Source organism: Opisthorchis viverrini (genome assembly GCF_000715545.1).
Source record: "Opisthorchis viverrini unplaced genomic scaffold scaffold2696, whole genome shotgun sequence".
In the NCBI taxonomy this organism is placed as follows: Eukaryota; Metazoa; Platyhelminthes; class Trematoda; order Opisthorchiida; family Opisthorchiidae; genus Opisthorchis; species Opisthorchis viverrini.
This window is the reverse complement of record NW_008752415.1, coordinates 38,039-57,072: the sequence shown is the minus strand read 5'-3', so window position 1 is coordinate 57,072 and position 19,034 is coordinate 38,039. Positions and strand designations below refer to the sequence as shown.

General features: G+C 46.0%; 2 protein-coding genes across 2 annotated transcripts in view; one reads left to right on the top strand and one right to left on the bottom strand.

Annotated features, from left to right (window-relative positions):
* Positions 1–367: 367 nt before the first annotated feature.
* T265_12052 (hypothetical protein) lies at positions 368–16,560 on the bottom strand (the record flags this gene model as incomplete). The annotated part of the gene is made up of 3 exons (XM_009178969.1): positions 368–434; positions 14,432–14,648; positions 16,335–16,560. 3 exons carry the CDS (start codon positions 16,558–16,560, stop codon positions 368–370), a joined length of 510 nt encoding a protein of 169 aa, XP_009177233.1.
* T265_12051 (hypothetical protein) overlaps positions 2,111–19,034 on the top strand; it is a gene marked incomplete at both ends in the record, with an annotated part of 27,595 nt that continues 10,671 nt past the window's right edge. The window contains 7 exons of the mRNA XM_009178968.1: positions 2,111–2,203; positions 2,240–2,362; positions 5,160–5,757; positions 9,238–9,313; positions 11,338–11,448; positions 12,454–12,571; positions 15,283–15,444. Of these exons, the coding sequence (XP_009177232.1) occupies positions 2,153–2,203; positions 2,240–2,362; positions 5,160–5,757; positions 9,238–9,313; positions 11,338–11,448; positions 12,454–12,571; positions 15,283–15,444 (1,239 nt within the window). The remainder of the gene's footprint in view (positions 2,204–2,239; positions 2,363–5,159; positions 5,758–9,237; positions 9,314–11,337; positions 11,449–12,453; positions 12,572–15,282; positions 15,445–19,034) is intronic.

The following is a 19,034-nucleotide window of genomic DNA, read 5'->3' as shown; positions in this document are numbered from 1 at the left end:
GACACTTCTGATCCCATCGTTCTTATGGGCTTCGGACGACTTCACCACTCACAACCAGAATTTTTAAGGGTTTACAAAACACGATATCGGCAGCTGCTTCTCCACAAAGCCTGCATCCATGCTAACGGTGCAGCGTTGGACGTCAGGGAGTCAGCGGTATTCGACGTTCGAGAGGATGTAGCGACGGCACACGTCGGTTCTGAAATGTGCGGATATAGAGATTGGAATTGCTGAATCCACACGGCACACACAGCACACATTCGCACAGGTCGGGTGACACAGGAAAGAAGATCGGAGCGTGGCAACAACACATGTGTATTGCACCGTATCCAAAACCCGAAGTCAGGGATACAATGCTAGGCCAACTTCAGTCAGGGGGTGTATAAGCGGCTACTCTTTCCTGTCCGGGGCTCATGGTGGCTCGACAATGGTACCTGTAATGGAGAGGGAGAGAGGGAGAGGCGCACGTAAGCTCATGTGATAGAGTACATGCAGATACAGTCGAGTTTCAACGGCATTACACGGATGTTCTTGAGGCGATCGCGCTCCCTATTCGTGGAAAAGTGGTGGTTCACTTCACGCTCAAATCGGTCAGTTCCCCAGGTTCAGGCGGACTCCTCAAAAAATGTACTGACGAGCTCTGTCCCCGATATAAACCTCTGTTTTCCTCCGTCTTTTCTCGTTTTTTTGCCTGGCTGTGCGCGCCCATCCACTGGGTTTAGCAGAGAAGCTAAGTGCTACCACGCAAACAACTAACGTCGAATTAGCTTGATGTGAAAAACAGTGGAAAAAGTCAACATTTTGTTGCTTAATTGCATAATTGCCAACAAACTCTATCAGCTGGACCAGCACGGCTGTTTTTGCTCCGCTCTTGCTTCAAGAACCTGACTCTCATCCTCTCAGATATTGCCATAGCTTTTTAGGACTGCCTTCACAATGAGTGATCTTCGTTGCCTCAGTACTTTCGGTTTATTCCCCCGTAAGCTCACACCTTATCGATGGAAGCACCTAGGAGTTTACCGTCCAGGTGTCTTTCTGGCTTTAAGTTAAACAATTTCTCGAAGCAGTCCCTGGCGACTCAGCTTCATCTAGACTTCAGGCATAAAGCAGAGCACTACAAATTTCCACGCATGTAAAAGGCTATTCCTAATCCTTAATACTAACGTCGCCTTTATCATAACTCTGAGGCATCAAAAACACTAACGTTCCAAACATTCGATGCACTGAACCCTACACTCTGCAGCAGGTTGCCGACGTTTGCGCTTCCCGGGTCAAGACCAATATCCCTCCCCGAACCCCCAGAGTACCTTCCATGTGTCCATGAAAAACACATACCTTTCTTCCTTTCACTTGTCTGTAAAATTCAACACGGCCCCAATCCCCATGGTTCACTGCTAGAGAAACCTTGGGTTTTCACTTACCCTTAATTATTTCTCAACTGTGATGGTCCCCAGCTCATCCAAGTGGACGATCAGATTGGTCTAACTTCAACATAAAACTTTTTTCTAACCTGAAGAAATCCAACTTCCCTCACTTCCACATACACTTACGATATCTTTAACTCCTGGGCTAGTGACCACCTTTTCAACATTCCCCAAAACACTAACTTTAGGGGCACAAGCCAAAACTATCCCATCATATTTACATCAGCCGACCAAGAAAAATCTGATTTTTAGGTAGTTGTTTCACTCTGAAATAACATATCAGGTAGGTGTTGCGCCTCATCAGTACACCTTCAAACATTCTTCACCAATTTGTTTCATAATCTGCCATAATTGTCCCATCACCAAATCTACTCCATAAACCAGCAAACTTTTCGGTCTATTCCCCAAACCAGAGAACAGTTAATCCCATTTAGGACCACCAGCCCAAACAGTGACCTCCTGTTCACTTCTCGTCCTCTCTAAGGTACGAAAGCTACGTCTTTGTCTAGAACCGGGAACCCACCGAACCGAGTTCGTGCGGCTCCGACTTCCCGCAACACCCGAGCCTACTAGATAAACGGACCAATCATGTACGGAGGTTAAGTTAAGCCCTCTGTTGGGTGCGCTGCTTGATGTCACAGCTGTTTATTCGCATGCATTTCACGCGGACGGAGAGTCACCACTAGCTATCTACGCCCTCTGTGGCAACTCTGTCACTTCGGCTCCTGATGTCCAAATGCAATGAACTGGACAGAACCCACAACAGGCCATTATTCCTGGTATGTAGAACATTTGTTCCAAATTAACCTGGTCAGGATGGAATGCCAGATGAGGGCATACCGTCGAGATTTACACGGACCTGCAACACATTCATTAGCCGCTACAGAAAGTTCGTCTCCACGTATGAAACTTTCGTACTGTTTAGGATAATCACCGACGTAAGTGTATTTCGTGTTGGAAATTTGATCAAGGCTTTTCATGACCTGCGGCATGTAACGTTTTCAGATCGGGCTGTGAGGGGGCTAACCACTGTCATAAGATATTGGATTCGTGTGGGCAATGTCTTTGTGCTGTCTCTGGCGTTTGGACAATCACTTGCACACTAGTTTGCTCAGTTGTCCGTCGTTCCAAGTGCACGGGCTTGTGTTGTTCACGAATTCACGGATTGATACATCTGTGGATCCTGGAATACACGAACTGCCTGCTACAAACAGTATGTCAGCTGAGAAGGATTGCACGTGTGTGACACCCCTCCCTAAAAATTCGTATAATTATGGTGATGCTAAGCGATTGTCAGCACCTTACTTCCCGACCATTATCACTTGGTCGTCGTCCAGGGAAAATTGATCGCAAAGAGTAGGGCAAGTGACAGCTTGGAAAAACATTCGAACGTTTTTAAGCACGTTCCTCGGGCTGAGCGATCAAAGTCTCTTCGGGTAGATTGGTCAAGCCCTTCAACACAAGTGGGCAGGGTGGCCTCCATGCCCCATACATTTTCAACCTCTTGATAGAAGACGCCATCATCAACAACACAGCATCATTGTTATCTACTGACAGTGACGTATAGGTTAGCAGTGTCTTCGTAGCATGCATCAGAATATGATCAGGTTATTTTGTCGCAATGCCATCAAGAAGAGACTGGACCTTACCGTAGTGTGACGGTTTGCGCACCTCAGCGACCCATTAAGGTTTAGTAGGGGTCATGTAGGGATGTGGACAGTTCGTTAGATATGAATGAGGAGCCACGATCCGAATCTACATGTGCAGGCATACCAAACAAAGAGAACAACTCATGTGGACATTTAATAACTGAACAAAGTGGTGTATGCGATTAATTCCGGGACGACACAAGTAATGGATTTCGTTTAATTTATCGTTGCCGATCAGATTGGCGCACAGATTACGCGATAAGGTGTCAGCCACCAGACCGTCTTTTCCAGGTCTGTAGCTGGCACCGTAGCTAAAAGCGAGCACTCCCATTTTCCGTTGCTGGATTTTATCACTTTTTATCTCAGTTTTCTGCGACACACCATACATCAGGGAAACGGGCCGCCGGTCAGTGGTAAGCTTGAAGTGTTTTCCGAAGAGACAATGCTTTTGTTTATGGATAGATTGAACGATGACGTTTGCCTCTTTCTCAATAACAGAGTGATTCTTTTCGCTCGGTGTCACTGTTCTAGAAAACGAAGGCCACCGGCCGGCCGTTCTGAGTTACGGATGCAGCAATGGCTATATCTGAGGCGTCCATCTCGACAAGTGAGGGTGAGTTGTGGTCGACTATCACAACCATAGCGTTCTCCAACTCCTTTGAATTTTCGAAAGACTGTTACACACGCTGCGGTAAGGGGACAGTCGTATTTCTGACAAGCACTAATTTTGTCAGAGAAGCATGGTATCCATTGTGAATAATAAGCAACATACCAACAACTCATAAAGGAAACTACTCACAAGGTTGCTGAAAACTCTTCGACAGCAACCTTGTGAGTAGTTTCCTTTATGAAAATATACTGCGATATCTCGAATATCGTGCCAACTGAATCATGAGGCGGCCTGTGTGCAGCACATTCAGCTGGAGGACATCATAAACGAGAGATTCAATTGAGCCTCCCGTGAAAACCAAACTGATTTGCAAATGAGTGTATTTCTCGATACCAACAACTCGTTGTTGGGATTTAGCGTCATGTGGATGAGGGACTTGACGAATGGGGCTCATTCGTTCAGGATGTGGTTCGATAATTCCTTTAGAGACTTCATAGCCGAGGAGGCATATTTGTTTAGCTGCTGTGATGCTTTTCACTTCAGCACTGGATATCAGACCGAACAATGGCACCGCTTAAGTCTCGGAGAAATACCCCAACCGGCCCCAAAGATAACTTGATGCAATGAAGTATCAGACGTCAAGTGAAGATGAGCGTGCAAGCCGACCGTGAAGTCTGGTGAACACAGAAAGTCAAAGAAATGGAAGAGACCTAGAAAGCTGGTAGTACCCGAAGATTATTTCAATTGATCCGCGCGACCGGTCCCAGAAAACCGCCTGTGAATGAAGCCATCAAGGATCGGAATGGAGTGAACATCTCAAATAAAGAAAAACATCCCAACCAATGGGCCGAATACTTCGGAAAACAATTGTCATGGCCACCAGTTGGCACCCATTTGGAGCTCACAGGTGACGTAGAATCCTAGACGGCGAATGTGGAACCGCCTACGGCCTCGGAGGTTTCTGACTGCATATTTTGTCTTAAGCGCCACCGAGCCTCTGGTCCGGATGACCTCCCACTTGCATTGTTCAAAGATGGGGGTGAAATCCCCAGTCAGCGCTTGTCTGATCTGTTTGCTTGCATTTGAGAAAAGGAATCTGTCCCAGACAAACAAGGAGAGTCGGTGATAGTGCTCATTTTCAAAAAAGGGGCTCGTAGTGAGTGTGGCAGGGAAATAAGGTCGACCCCGGTCGTAACGAGACCGTTGGTGTCGCTGGTGCTTCGTTGCCTTATGGTGGCTCGTGAAACACTGACTCGAGGGCAGCAAGCGGGATTCCGGCCTGGTAGGGGTTGTGTTGACCAAATCTCCACAGTTCGTCAGGTGCTAGAACAACGCCATACATATAAGCGACCCACAATTCCAGTATTCCTGGATTTCCGAGGTACATTTGACTCGGGTGACGGGTCTGTTCATCTTGACACGTTTGCCCACCAAGGAATACCCCGGAAGTTCGTAAATATAGTACGTTCTTTGTAGTCCCAGACTTCCGGACGTGTGAGAGCATACGGCGAGCTCTACAAAAACTCCCGCACACAAAGTGGTATCCCACTTCTAATTAATCTTGTGACCGACGAAATGATGAGACGAACACTCGAAGGTTTTCAAAACCCCGGTGTTCAAATAGCCTGTGATGAAGACCTTGTCGATCTCGATTATACAGACTACATTGTTCTCATCTTCGAAAAGGAGAAGGCGCGAGTGTTTTTGGACGAAATAACCAAAATCATCCCGTCCTTTGGTATGCGCTCTGCACCTACAATGGTTCTGGACATGCAGTCACTAAACACGCCCATTATATTCCAGCGAGAGGCACTGAAAGTTGTGGAACGTTTTACGTATCTTGGGGGTTGCATTATTTCTGATTGTAGTGTGACAGATGAGGTCAATCCACGAATCCGAAAGGTTCGGGTCGCATTTGCGAATTTGAGATACCCATGGCGTCGAATTGGTGTATCCGTTAATCTCAAAGGACGTGTGTATCGAGCTATAATGCAGGCTGTTTTGTTGTATGGCTGTGAGACTTGGTTTGTTCGAGCGGCGGAACTGAGACGTCGTCAGGTGCTCGACAATCGTTGTGAGTTGGTGTTGGCGTATCCGTAACGAGGCAATTAGAAAGAGATTTTTCGGTTCTGCAACGGATACTTCCATTGAGGAGTGTGTCCAGCATCAGAAGCCGCGTTGGTTGGGACATGTGTTGCGTGTGTCTAACCATCGTTTGTCGAAGATAGTGCTGTTTTCCGTGCCCAATTCAAAGTGGCGTAAACAGAGAGGTGGCCAACACTTGACCTGGCAGAGGGGTATGAAAGAGATAGCGAGACGTTTAGGTGCTGTCGGTGCTACTCGCCTTCCAGGATGGGGACCGCATGATCCTTACTACGTCTAGTTTGAGACGCTGCAAGTTATGGCTGCCAACCGATGTCGGCGGCGATCTTGTTGTCAGTTTCTATCCAGATTGCCTGAATGTGTGTTTGGAGATGTAGGCACCTTGGAATGATTGTAGTAAGCTAGCATTAAGTCCCTTCCCCACGCACCTTTGTTTTTCCTTCACAATAAGGCTTTCACACAAATCATGGTTGTCCGGTAGCGAAGCACCGGTATTGAAAACTGATATCGTGTTGTCAATGATGATGATGATGCTGAGAGATATTCTGGGAATCAAACCCGTCCTTCTATTATAGATTCTTAAAACTATTTACAAAGTCTGATTCTCACGCTCAATTTGTTGGTGTCTCCAACATGCATCGTACCTCTGACGTGGCTGTTCACGCGAGGTAAAGGAGACTTTTACAGTAAGCTTGCTGAACGACCTGTTTACCGAGGCCGGCGTTCACGCGACCGACGCGCAGACTCAGTTGTCTTCGGAGTATTTGATACCGTATCCCTTGGTCCCTTCCACATTGCGACAAACTGGACTACATCGCATCGAGATTACCATCCTCATTGGCAGCAGTACACTGTCTCTCACTTACCTTAGATGTAGGCTGTCGATATCATCCCCTCCCACTATGCAGGTGCGCACAGATTTTCAAATCGATGAACGTGTTGCACTTCCCATGTACGATGCCCCGTAGACCATGTTGTAGGCGGTTTGGGTAGTTTTAAACGCAAGTTTCCTTCCATATTTTGTCGTTCGCAAGTGAACCGCATCATTGCAAACAAGCCAATACTACACATCTGTACCGGTGCTTCGAGGGTTGAGTGGTCCCAGGTCGAGATGAGAGGGTTGGGTGGTGTACTTCTCAGCCTCTGGAGAGTTTTAAATGGTACCTCGGTGCTTGTTCACAGTACCATGCTGCACTTTATTCATAACCCCTCGAAAACAGCATTCTGTGAATGGCCTAGGTATGCTCCTTTCCTAGTCTCTTTCACCCCTTTCGATGTGCATGACTATGTGATTGTCCATAACTCTTGCACTGCCACTGTCGAAAACGTCAAGCATATTTTCTTTGGTCTTACGGCTACTTGGACTTGATACTTTTGGAGTCCCGTACAAGTTTCAGTTTTAGTTTTTGTTCACCCATTATCCTCCCTATTACTGATATACGAAGCGACATTAAGTTCTTGTCGCAGTGGCGTGAGTTTTCGCCTCCAGTTCAACCGTCTCCCTACCCTGTCCTTACCCGCCGATAGTATACTTTTTTGGAAAATTTAACGTGTCCTCTTTATCCTCAAGCATGGATCTTTTTCTGACCTGGACAATGGTCGTCGCATTCCAATTATCCTCTTTTTGTCTCTTGTTCTGAAGCCTAGCTTGGACAGAGATTCTGTGTGATGTGTGCATTGCCCGTCTGGAGAACTTGTTGGCGTATTTTCCTCCTCTCTGGTAACGGATCCAAACTTTTTGGGAGGAGCTTTTGGTTTGCCTCGAATTTTCGAGGGATTTTATTCAGGTATCGCCTGTGAATCTTCTCCATGAACTGATTTCGGCCTGTGGGAGTGCATCAAAATAACACTAGTCCAGATTCACCTCAGCACTGGAGTTTTACGGCATTCTGTTCCATCCTCACTTTTTTCAATGGCTGAAAACCCATTTACAGACCATGGTGCCTATCATAAGTCCAGTTACTGTCGCTTCAAACTGCCCCTTAAGCACGCTGAACGCTGACCTTGTTAGCATTCACGATTAGGGTCCATCATATGCATTTACACTGAACTCTTCAAAATCCCTGCATACCTTCGCCAAAGCCGCGTGGTGCAATAGGTTACGCGTCTGACTACAGATTCCAGGTTCGAATCTTGACGTGGTCGTGCCTTTGGGAGCGAGATGGCCCACTGGTTAGAGCGCGAATTTAATGATAGGGAGGTCCGTGGTTCGACCCCGACCTATGCCTCTCGAATTCCCCTGTCTAGGCTAGGGCAACCTGGCAGTATCCAAGCCTTCGTGCTTCCTTCGGGTAGCATGGCAGTCAGGCACCAAAAGTGTGCTACGGCTGAATAAATGATACCTTCACCATACCTTCTGGCACGCTCTATCCCTTAAATTCAGACCCTCCCGCTGGTTATCCATTTAGGTTTATCGTTTTCTATAAATCTCTTGAGGTGATGTTACTGCCAGGAGACTGGACCTTGTCTGGATGTGATGGTTTGTATACTTCTGACCCACTAAGTTACACTTGATGGTTTCCTTTTGTTACCCTCTGAGTGATTAGTCATCGGATAAAAGTGTGACGATTAGTCTCCTTGTTTTCTAAATTGATGGTTGGGACAGGCACGGCGACTTGTTCCTAAAAACTTGTACAAGTGTATTAGTATGCCGACAACCACCTGCTGCTTCATAATCAGGCTTTTGAGCCAAAGGTTCTGGCCGAGGATCCTATTTGCCTTTCTGTTTAGGTGTGGGTCCCCTGACAGTATCTCAGCCCACCTACAACCATATTGGGGAGGGGATGCCCCAGAAGTTTGAGCATAATCCGGTTCCCCTATTCAACTGCTTCGGGACGTGTGAGAGTGTAAGGTGGGGTGTCTAAAGTCTTCCCTACAAAAAGCGGTGTTCGATAAGGATGTCCACTCTATCTTGACCGGAAGGTCTGTGGTTCGAATCCGACCTCTGCCTCTCGATTTCCCCTGTCTAGGCTTGGGCAACCTGACAGTATACGAGCCCTCGTTCTTCCTTTGGGTGGCATGGCGGTTAGGCACCGAAAGGATGCTACAGCTGAACGATTTCTATTTCTACTCTATTCATTGTTATTCAGTTTCGTGTTCGGTGAGGTACTGAGTTGAACACTAGAAGATCTACAAAGCCCCGGTGTCTTAATCATTGCTGGTGAGAGCCGTGTCGATCTGAAGTATTCAGACGACATCATCCTCATCCTTGAAGACGAAATCGGAACACAAGCACTGTTGAGTAAACAGACAACTACCAGCATACACTTTGCACCTTCAAAGTGCAAAGCCACGCCTCAAAACGTGTAGTAACTGAACATGCCTGTTGCAATTCAAGGAGAAGCACTGGATGTTATGGAGGATTTTAGATACCTAGGTAGTTGTACTAGCTATGGTTGAGGTGTCTGATGTATGGTTGCGAGACATGGCTTCTGCGGACAGATTCTGTTAGGCGTTTTCAAGTTTTCGCCCACCACTGGCTCAGAAGCTTTGCTGATGTCGGACGGCGTCAACGGATTTGTGACAAGGTAATTAGAAAACATCATTTTTGTTGTTGAGCAGGTACTTCAGTTGCGGAAAACATCTAGCAAGACCGTGGACCACTAAGGGTGGTTTTGTCCATGGCAGATCTGATCCAGGAAGCTCGTGTGGATTCACGGGAATGTATCTTTTTAAAAGCTTATACGTATATATGAGCACCGGGAATGGAGACCTTTGAACATTTTGCACCCATATTTTCGGAAGATCGACTGAGTGAATAACAGCTTTCAACTAGCGATGGACGATCTTCGTTAGTCCCATTCTGCGCTCGATCAACCAATGTCAGAAAACTTTAGGCAATACGGCTGCCAGCTTGATGCCACCACAGTTTTGCATGGTGTTTTGCTTTTTTCCACTTTTTATTCACTGTATGTTTTCGTTCCGAATGCCCCGACGGCAAGGTTGCCAGCCTTTGCTAAAACTCCTCATTCCTTCTACAGTGCAGGGTACAATCTATCCTTTTTGAGTGCTTTAGTTTGCATCAATCCGCCCGTTCACACAGTCGACCGCTCGACGGGCAACCTTGTCGGACTCCGTCTGCCTCGAAGAGAATTTATCACCGCTGCCTTCGTAAATTTGGTGGTAGCCGTTACTTAAAGGGCAAACCTTACTATCTCTACAGTGCTATCCCAGACGGAAGGAGATTATTCACTGGCTCGGTGTAAATGCAATTGCACTTTATCTGGCTCCATTTCTTGACTACTGGCATGGTTAAGTCTTGGGAAACAAGACTGCGGTCGTTGTGCTTGTCAGGAAGATCAGATTCCTAAGATGGTTCTAGAGTACCCGAAACCTACTGAGACATTTAGACCTCACAAAAACCGCAATAGGGTAGCCGTGCTACACCCAGGCAGGAAAAGTCACTTCCCGATCGAACACTCAAACAGTCGATCAATTCAGCAACGGTCGATGAGTGTTCAGGCATGTCACAAACTCATGGCCGTCGATGATGAATGTTCGGGCATTTCACAGCAACGTGACCGACGATGTTGAGTATTCAGGCATTTCATAGAAACACGGTCGATGATTATGAGCGTTCACCAAACACCGATCAGACGGCCCGAATCAATGTCAAAAGTGCCCTTTAAACACGGTGAGGCCCTTGTAAATATGGCACTCGCTTGTTCGCAATAAAGCCACTGTGTGCCTTGTCACGAAACTTCTTCCGACACTAAGGCGCTGGAGTGGGGACAAAATTCAGTTGCAACAGGGGTTCACTGATTCGTGGTGTTATTGAAGCTCTACCACTCCTGTGCTGTTGAGAAAGGTATTTCACGCAGATTATCCGTTTGCTCGTGACAGTTCGGCGTTTCGAAAAGCGCTAGACACAAGTGGTTAACTCACAACGAACCTATGGAATGTCGAACTGAAGATCGGCATTTACTCTCGTGCTTTCATCCATTTGTCCTCATAAGTGTAGTATTATTAATAAAACAAAAAATTGAGAATATTCATACCGAAGTCGCTGTTTTAAGAATAGGCTTAAACACAAAAATACCTGCTGACTGTTTTACATTTGTTGCTAGGATTGTCATATCGTATACGCTAGGAAAATGACGGATTGTACTGCTAAACATAAGTGGCGCGCTTGTTTACCGTCTTACAACGATTCTCTGTGTCAAGCATTGGAAACAGATCCAGGTACACCTCTGCATACTTTGGCAAAGGATCCACGTGCTTTAATTTTTTTATCCCCAAGGTTGTGTCACGTGACTAGTCACAAGTCGGTACCCACTATTTTCCCCCGTATGGATGACCTGGATTTCGCTCGTCAGTCATGTATGTGTGGAACGAAGTTCGCCGTAGCTACAGGCCTCTAAAAGTCAATTAAAGTCTAATCACACCATGTGTCAAACTTTTTGTGATTGTCTGCCGTAAATTTCAACTGTTTCACTCGACCTTAGTGTGTTCTATCTTTCCTATTCTCCCACGCAATAATGATGCGAAGTGAATTCCGCTTGTGTTTTTGTCATTATGTTCCTCATTTGTTGATTTTATTTATCTTCAACAGACTAGAAAGCCGGAATATCCGGGTGGGCACTTTGAAGTTGAGCGACGGTACAGCGATTTTGAATGGCTTCACAACCGACTTACCCAGCTTCATCCGTCTCTGTTTATTCCGGTAAGTATTCAGTGCAGTTCGTATGAAATATCAGTATAACATTTGTAAAGCATTAGAAGAAGCAAACCTCTATGTGTTCCGAGCACTTGAGTAAATACCGTGCTAGCAAAACAGAACGAGTGAGTTCTTACAAAAGAACCCTTCGCCAGGCTTCACATAACAGCCTTGAAGTTCCTATCTTAACCAAGTTGTTTGAAATGATTAGGGTACCCACTGCAAACTAAGTACAGTCCACCGGACCGAAGCAACCTAAAGTGGTATTGGGTTTCTAATCGCAGAATTTATCCCGCCTGACACCCCTTGCTATTGATTCCTACTCATGAACTTGTAAGCAAATAAATTCACGCTGCTAACACGATAGTAGAGTACTGTAGCCTGGGGATGACCAGTAAACATAAATTGCGTTCCCCAGTAGTTTGCCTCGTCTCAGATCTGTGCTATTGGGTATCCACGGCCCTGGTTGTTTCCGTGATGATCATTCGAACCAAACCTCGATATTCGCCGTACACTTGTATATACGGGCAATGACTACTGTGGTCGGTTTTTCTCTTATGCTTGTTTAGTGTGAACTTAGTGAACGAAGGAGTATCTGCCTTCTACGCTGGGTCCACATTGGGTTCTGAGTTTCACAGTTTTTTTACTGAGGTTCCCGTAACCCGAGTAGGCCAGCCAGTATGCAAAACATGTAGTGTAGGGGACAACGATCGTTTATACAGGATTACTCACCACCATTCTCAAACCGGACAGTCACAAAGTGCAACCAGGATTGTAACAAGCGAAACCTGAGAAAGATTGTGCTCACTTTGAAGCGACCACAAGTGGTTCACCATTGCAGGACACTAGGGGGGAATCGGTAGGTGATAAATCTAAGACGAGTTGTAGAGAGTTGTGCTTCTGCTGAATTGGCATCAAATTCCGTTCAGTCTTTTCTGGATATTCGCGTTCCTGTCCTGGCTCAATTATCCCGGGTAGTCCTCACCAATGAGGGGAAACACTTGATTCTAGTTTCGTCAACACGAGCTCAGATGTGAGCACGTTCGATAGTTTGGACCTGATGATTCAGGTGCTTCCAGCATATGCCGATGGAGTGGCGGTAACAGCTTCTCCTCCTGTGCCTGATTTTGTGAGTTCAGATCGTTGCACGACCAAGAATGTGCACTATTGATGGGCCGTTGTAAAAGCGAAACTTGTACGATGTTCCCAACTTTTGCTGTGAAGTAATGAGGGTGATTGCATCAGGTTTGTATGGTGACTGTTGAAAGAGATGTGATTTGAATGCAATATCCCAGATCCATAGTGTAGTGTATGGAGAATCAAATTGCGCCCCTTAGGCAAAGTGGATTTCAGCAGCTCACAATGACTATTTCAACTTTCACGATAAAGCACAACCGATCGGGATAGTTGTAAACAGTTCCTCTGTCGGAAATGAATTTCCGGAACCCTTCTTCAAGCGGAAACAAGTCTTATACTCATCGGCGGCTGGATCGTCAGATTCGATTTCATTGTAGTGTCTTGGAGCAACTTGTAGATGGTTAAGCAAACACACTCCTTTCAACTGGATTGAGTATTTGGTGATATATGCGATTTTTTGGATGATCACAATCCGTATGTTAAAAGGCAAGGGAGATTCTTAAAAAAGTGCTTTCCAGTGTCATTTGAAGCTTCCAGATGTTCGCGACTGCACAATACGCACTTACCAATGAACGTAATGCGAACATGGCCGGCCTTTTGGGAGCAACCACACTTGGGAAGGCTTTGGCTCTCTTGATGGGTAAACGTTACCGAATCGCGTTCTTTGGTTTGATCATATCCAAACCAGTTTACGAACCACTGTAAGCTAACGCAACTTTTCACTGAAGTTGTTGACCATGTTCCATTTGATGCGCATAAAACATGTCCCCGTAATGGAAAACACGCAGTGCTCATCAGGACAGTTCAAACCAAGTGGGAAAAATTCTTCAACCTGTGAAAAATTCCTAATAGCGGGCACCGTTTGGGTGTCTTGTGACTAAATTCTGCGGCAGGTCTGCTCCCAACTTCCTCTAGATATCCACTGTCATCATTTTACTCGCGTTAAAGAGAATCTCGTCACACCTCCCCGACATCTCGCATGTTTTTGATGGTGTGTGTATCCGGACTGTATATGGGCTGGGCTATAGTTGAATATTCCCTTCAGCAGCCATGATTTCGCTGACTACGTGCTGTGGATTGTGCGGTTGTCACGTTGAATTATCAACATCTTCGATAGCAAAGTTGGATGAACTCATCATTAGGTTTACTGAACTAGAGATCGGTCGGTAGTTTCTGTCTCGTAAAGCCAGGTAACTTTTTCCTGGACTGTGAATTCGAATGTCATGCCTTCTTTATTCTTCTCCCCTCATCTGGGACGAATAACAAACCGCACCACGGGGACCATGGAAATTGCAGTTCCTCCCATCCTTGTAACCTTCATTTCGGTTCCTACTCGACTTTTTACTGCATGTACAGTGTATTCAGATAATGCTCCTCCATGATCTTCGTGTATTGAAAATGTATAGGACCTCGAAGTGTTTATTGGACACGCATGAAAGTTCAGTTCAGTCAATCATCTGTTAACCACCTGCCAAAGATACGTTGGTTTCAGCTTCTCAGTTTCGGCCACCAGAAAGTGCTGGAGCAGATGAAATAGAGCCAGGCATTGGAGACGATGGCGTATTTGGTGTTGAATCGAATCATTAAAATACATGAAAAAATGGGCTGCTACTTATGGAGGGTGCCCCATGGACTGCATGATTGTGCAGTGTGTGCCAATGCGATTAAAACCCCAGGAGGTCTGTATCCAGTGAAGCGGTAGTCGTCAACCAGACAGGGTTTAGCTTTCATAATTGGCTGCCATGTCATAGACTATCTGCCTCTCAGTCGTCTGTACTCAGCACAGAGCTACATTAAAGGGGTAGATATTCCTCCAACATGTCAAGCACATGTCCTAATCAGCGTAACCTACGATTCGTAAGTAGCTTCTCCATCGCGTGAAAGTTCCTCGAGCCGTCCTGGGTCATTCCCCATTGCTAATCCGATATTCTCACTGAAACCGGCTGGTACTTCGGACCGATAGACATCGATAATCTTCGCATGTCCCCTGCGCGTAGAGGCCACGTTTCTTATCCGAAAAGCGGTGTGGATCGCACTATCAATAATTCCAACTTCGAGACATTCCTTATCTGGTCATGGACAGGTTTTAACAACTATCTCTTCGCTTCAAGAGGTCATTTTTTTCATTAGAAGTCCTGTTCTCTTGGAGCCATACACACAGTGACTATCTACACTGAGTGTATTCAGTTTTCTTATCCACAAATACGTAATATGTGGCCAAGGATAGTAAAGCAGTCAGCCAACTGCCAGTCGCCGTTTTATTGTTTTCTAGCTAATGTCATTTCAGTAGTCCCACATCCCATGCCGTTTGGAAACGACTTTTCGTGGAATCTTTTTAGCAGTGGCAGTTTTTAGGGAGCGCTTGACCGGTTCGGGCCAATTTTTCACCTGCGTTGATGAGGACCTTGTGTGAAAACCTCTTCAGCACTGCTTTCTTTTCGGCTGGCAGTTTGATAAGCCAGTCAGTGTAATTTGCGGACTGGCCAGGCATCAAACCAACGGGAAGCATGTGATTGGTATTTCGACCGTGCTTTTGCTGTGCTCCTGGTAGATCGTTAGTTAAGACAACTGAACTGCACGTTGAGTTTTCGGTACAATGTTGTCCGAAGGACATTTATGTGTGGTTGTCGCCACTTTTTTATTCACTAATGTAAGCGAAAACATATGACCTATATCCCGTGCACTGCATACTTCCGATTGTAGCCGCTACCCGGGAAAATGCTAACAACAGCCTTAGATCGCTTTTCGGATAATTTTCTCCGTCCCCGTGCCCTGGGACTTCAATTATTTTTGGCACGCCTTTCCCGACATCCAATCTTGTTTGTAAGCCCAGATGCGGTCGCCTTTCTTACGCTGCTGAGGGAGGTGAGTCTTCACCCCATGGGTGTCATGTCGGTGTTTTTATCCTGTCGCTGCATATTCACAGTCATCATCATTAGCATTATACAGATCCTAACTATTCAGATCATTTCTTCAGTTTTCGGTGTATTGTTCTACTCCTAAGCGTAGAGTTTGCCAGATGAGTTCGACTAAGTTGACCGCGCTTTAGTTCCTTATGTCAGCTACGGAACCTTGTGTCGGTGTGGTCGGACCTAACCCTTCGACATTCGCATCAGTTTTGAAAATTAAGCAAGTATTGGCTGGTTAGGGGTCGGAACATGTGTGGCGACGTGTTCCGTAAAAATGTTGATGTATTTGCATTTCCAGCCAAACACCACTGCCTTGCGGTCAGGATTTACTCTTTTCTTCAACATGTCATGCTGCCCATGGTGATGATGATGAGATGTAAAAGGCCAGACTGTTGACCAAGAGACCTTTCATTCAAGCTTTTCTCTAGCACCAAGGTTACTTTTTTTTCTTAGCATGAGTATCCCGATAGTACTTCACTCTTCGTTCTCCATTCGGGTTTCGGGCCACTATGAACTGGAATGATGCTGCAGACAAATAACTTGGTTTGATCGTCTCAAGAACAGCGTAACTGTTATGGTGTTTATCTTGACTGTGTTGGATAACAACTTTGTTGTTTCGCGAACCGGTAATTGTCACCTACCCCCCACACAAAAACAATGCGCAAAGCAATGCCAGAAAGCACCTTAGTTACGACGGATACCACGCCGATGGCACGATGGTTTTGTCCTGATGTTCTTGTGCAATTTTTTGAAAACTGAGATGTCCGTCGAAGATCTCTGTTCCGCTGGCGTTCTTTGTTCGTCGCAAATCTTTGAATTTTGGTTGTCCGANCAGCAGAACCTCACCACCTTCGAAGAGTGCGGATTGTAGATCATCCGGGCTAGGTGCCTTGCCGCGTAGAAGATGTGATATCACACGCTGGATTTCTGTTGTTGATGGCGGACTGGTGTCGATGTTCCATTCAGGTTCAGTGGGCTCTTCCAGCGATTTTGTTGCAGCATAGGAGCTGAACTGTTCTTTGAAGTGTTCACCGCTCAAGATGAGGATCTTTTGAATGAATTGGCACTCCATCTTTTTCGCACATGGTTTCTCTGATACTTATCGTCTTTTGACCGGCTGATCGGACCAGCTGAAATGGGGTGCGTCCCTTGCCTGTAGGGGAAGACTTCTGCATCTCCTGGGCCTTCGGAATCCACCAGCTTCCCTTGTCGTTCTTCAAGCTTCTGGATATCCGGTGCTTGAGGTATTTGGGTGTGCCATCACAGTCGTTGGTTGTTGGTCTAGCCTTTCTGACAGCAAAAAAGCTTGCTGAACCCCGAGGATGTCCGCTGTTCATTTAGTCGAGTCGGGTGGCTCGGAAAAACAGTTCTGAAAGCTGAGAGCATAGTTTCTGTAGCTCATTTCCATTCGACTTTCAAGCATGACTGTGCGTTTCCAAATCAGCTCGATATTCTTGAGCTACCGAAACTTATCGAAGTCAGTGAGTTGATTTGCTCTGCTGTGGCAAGCGTAATGCAGTACGATGACTTGCTGTTCTTCGTCGGGCTGCTCCACACTGGCCTTCCTGGCATGATTGAACCTTTAGGAATTGAGTTTTATCCAGTATAACCTTCAGGATCATTGCGGCACAGAAGCCCCACCACTACGATAAGGTTCCAACTTCAGGTCGGGCTTTGATGGTGATGTTAATGATGAGACGTTGGTGGCATTTTCTTCGCAGAAACGGTAATATGCATGCGTTTTTGGGATAAGAAGTAAAGATCGGCACAACCATTCATACCCATTCAGTTTCTATCTTCAGTTAAATTGTCACAGCAATCCCTGCGTTACGATGGACACCTTCGGGAAGAGCAGATAATCCCTCACTTGGGGGATCAAATACCAGTAAAACTTCTTAACGCAAAATGGCGAACACATTCAAATGACAAATAGACTGGTTGTTTAGCTATTCTGAGTGAGCATCCCGTGAATCATAATGCGTGTCCCAAAGACACTGAGCAAATTTTAGTCTTCAGACTACGGGTGAAGTGTAGTTGGCACATGGCTCGCGAGGTGGATTTTACAGCAGCATTATTCCTGCGGATGGTCTAAAGCGTTAATGATGAGCAAAAGCAGAGCACTGCCTGCATGTTCAATCGACAGAAGTGATAGTGAAAAGTAAGTTTCGGATGAGTGTGGACGACAAACTTGATGGTCGGGCTTGACAAGATGTGTGAATTCATGAGTTATCCTGATTCTGAACGGCTTTGTTCTCAATTCCTCACGGATGCTCGACCCGACATAATTATAGTGCGACTGCTAAATAATCTAGAAAGTTGGGTAGTTACTCCGTGTGCATACCGTATTTAGCTGATTAATTCAGTATAACACAGGTGCTTACAAAACTAGGGCTAAATCACAAAATTTCCAGTAATACGCAATGCTTGTAGTGCTTGACACTACACGTGAGCGAAAACACTCCACAACTCGTAGTTAACGCTAGAAGTCACACCTGGATTACTGAGCACTAAATGAGCTACTCAGCCAAAGTTGTGTGGCGAGCGGTATAATAAACAGACAAATGCGGGTTTCATGTTGATTTACATGATAACCCTGCTGTATCAGCTCATTCTGTGTTCCCTAGACTCCCCATATCGTCTTCATGGCGGTATGGAAGGACCACTGTGCCCGTGTGTACAACGCCCATTTGGTAAAAGTTACTTAATATTTTGGAGCAGCTGCAGAATTTGCCGCATAATCGCCATATTAGCAACACAGGTTTGCATAATTCCAATCTTACAACTGCAAGAAAGCTTGTGTTTATCCTCGTTTTCATGAAGGTGAGATTCCTGAAAATAGTCCCAGAATGCCCGAAACCTACTGAAACATTCAAGCCCCACCGAAATCGCAGTATGGAAGCCGTCCAGGCCAGAAAGGCCAGTTCCCGATCGAACGCTCAGTCGATCAATCACCGAAATCGCAGTATGGAAGCCGTCCAGGCCAGAAAGGCCAGTTCCCGATCGAACGCTCAAGCAGTCGATCAATTCAGCAACGATGATGGGTGATCGAGCATTTCACAGAAGCACTACCGACCGTGATGAGTGCTCATCCAACGCCGATCAGATGGCCTAGATCAATGTCAAAAGTACGCTTTAAATAGCGCGAGGCCCTTGTAACTGGCACTCGATTGTTGGCAATAAAGCTGTTGTGTTCCTTATTGGCGAGCCTTTTTCCGACACGAAGGCACTGGAGCGGGGACAGCAGTTTGATACAACATTCAGTTGCCATGTAATTATCATCCCACTATATCCCATGTAGTTTTATTCAAGTCCCCAGGTGAGGGTTTGAAAGTTAAGGTTAACCGCTTGGCGAATCGCGGATAGCTAGAGTCATAGGAAATTTGTGGCGTGGGTTCATCCAAACAGAAATTAACTCGCTTCTGAACTGCTCAGTAATACGCAAAGCAGTGTCCGTCAGGGATGCCCACTCTCTCCATTCCTTTTTAACTTTGTGATCGGTGAAATAATGAGACGAACGCCGGAGGATCTCCAAAACCCTGGTGTTCA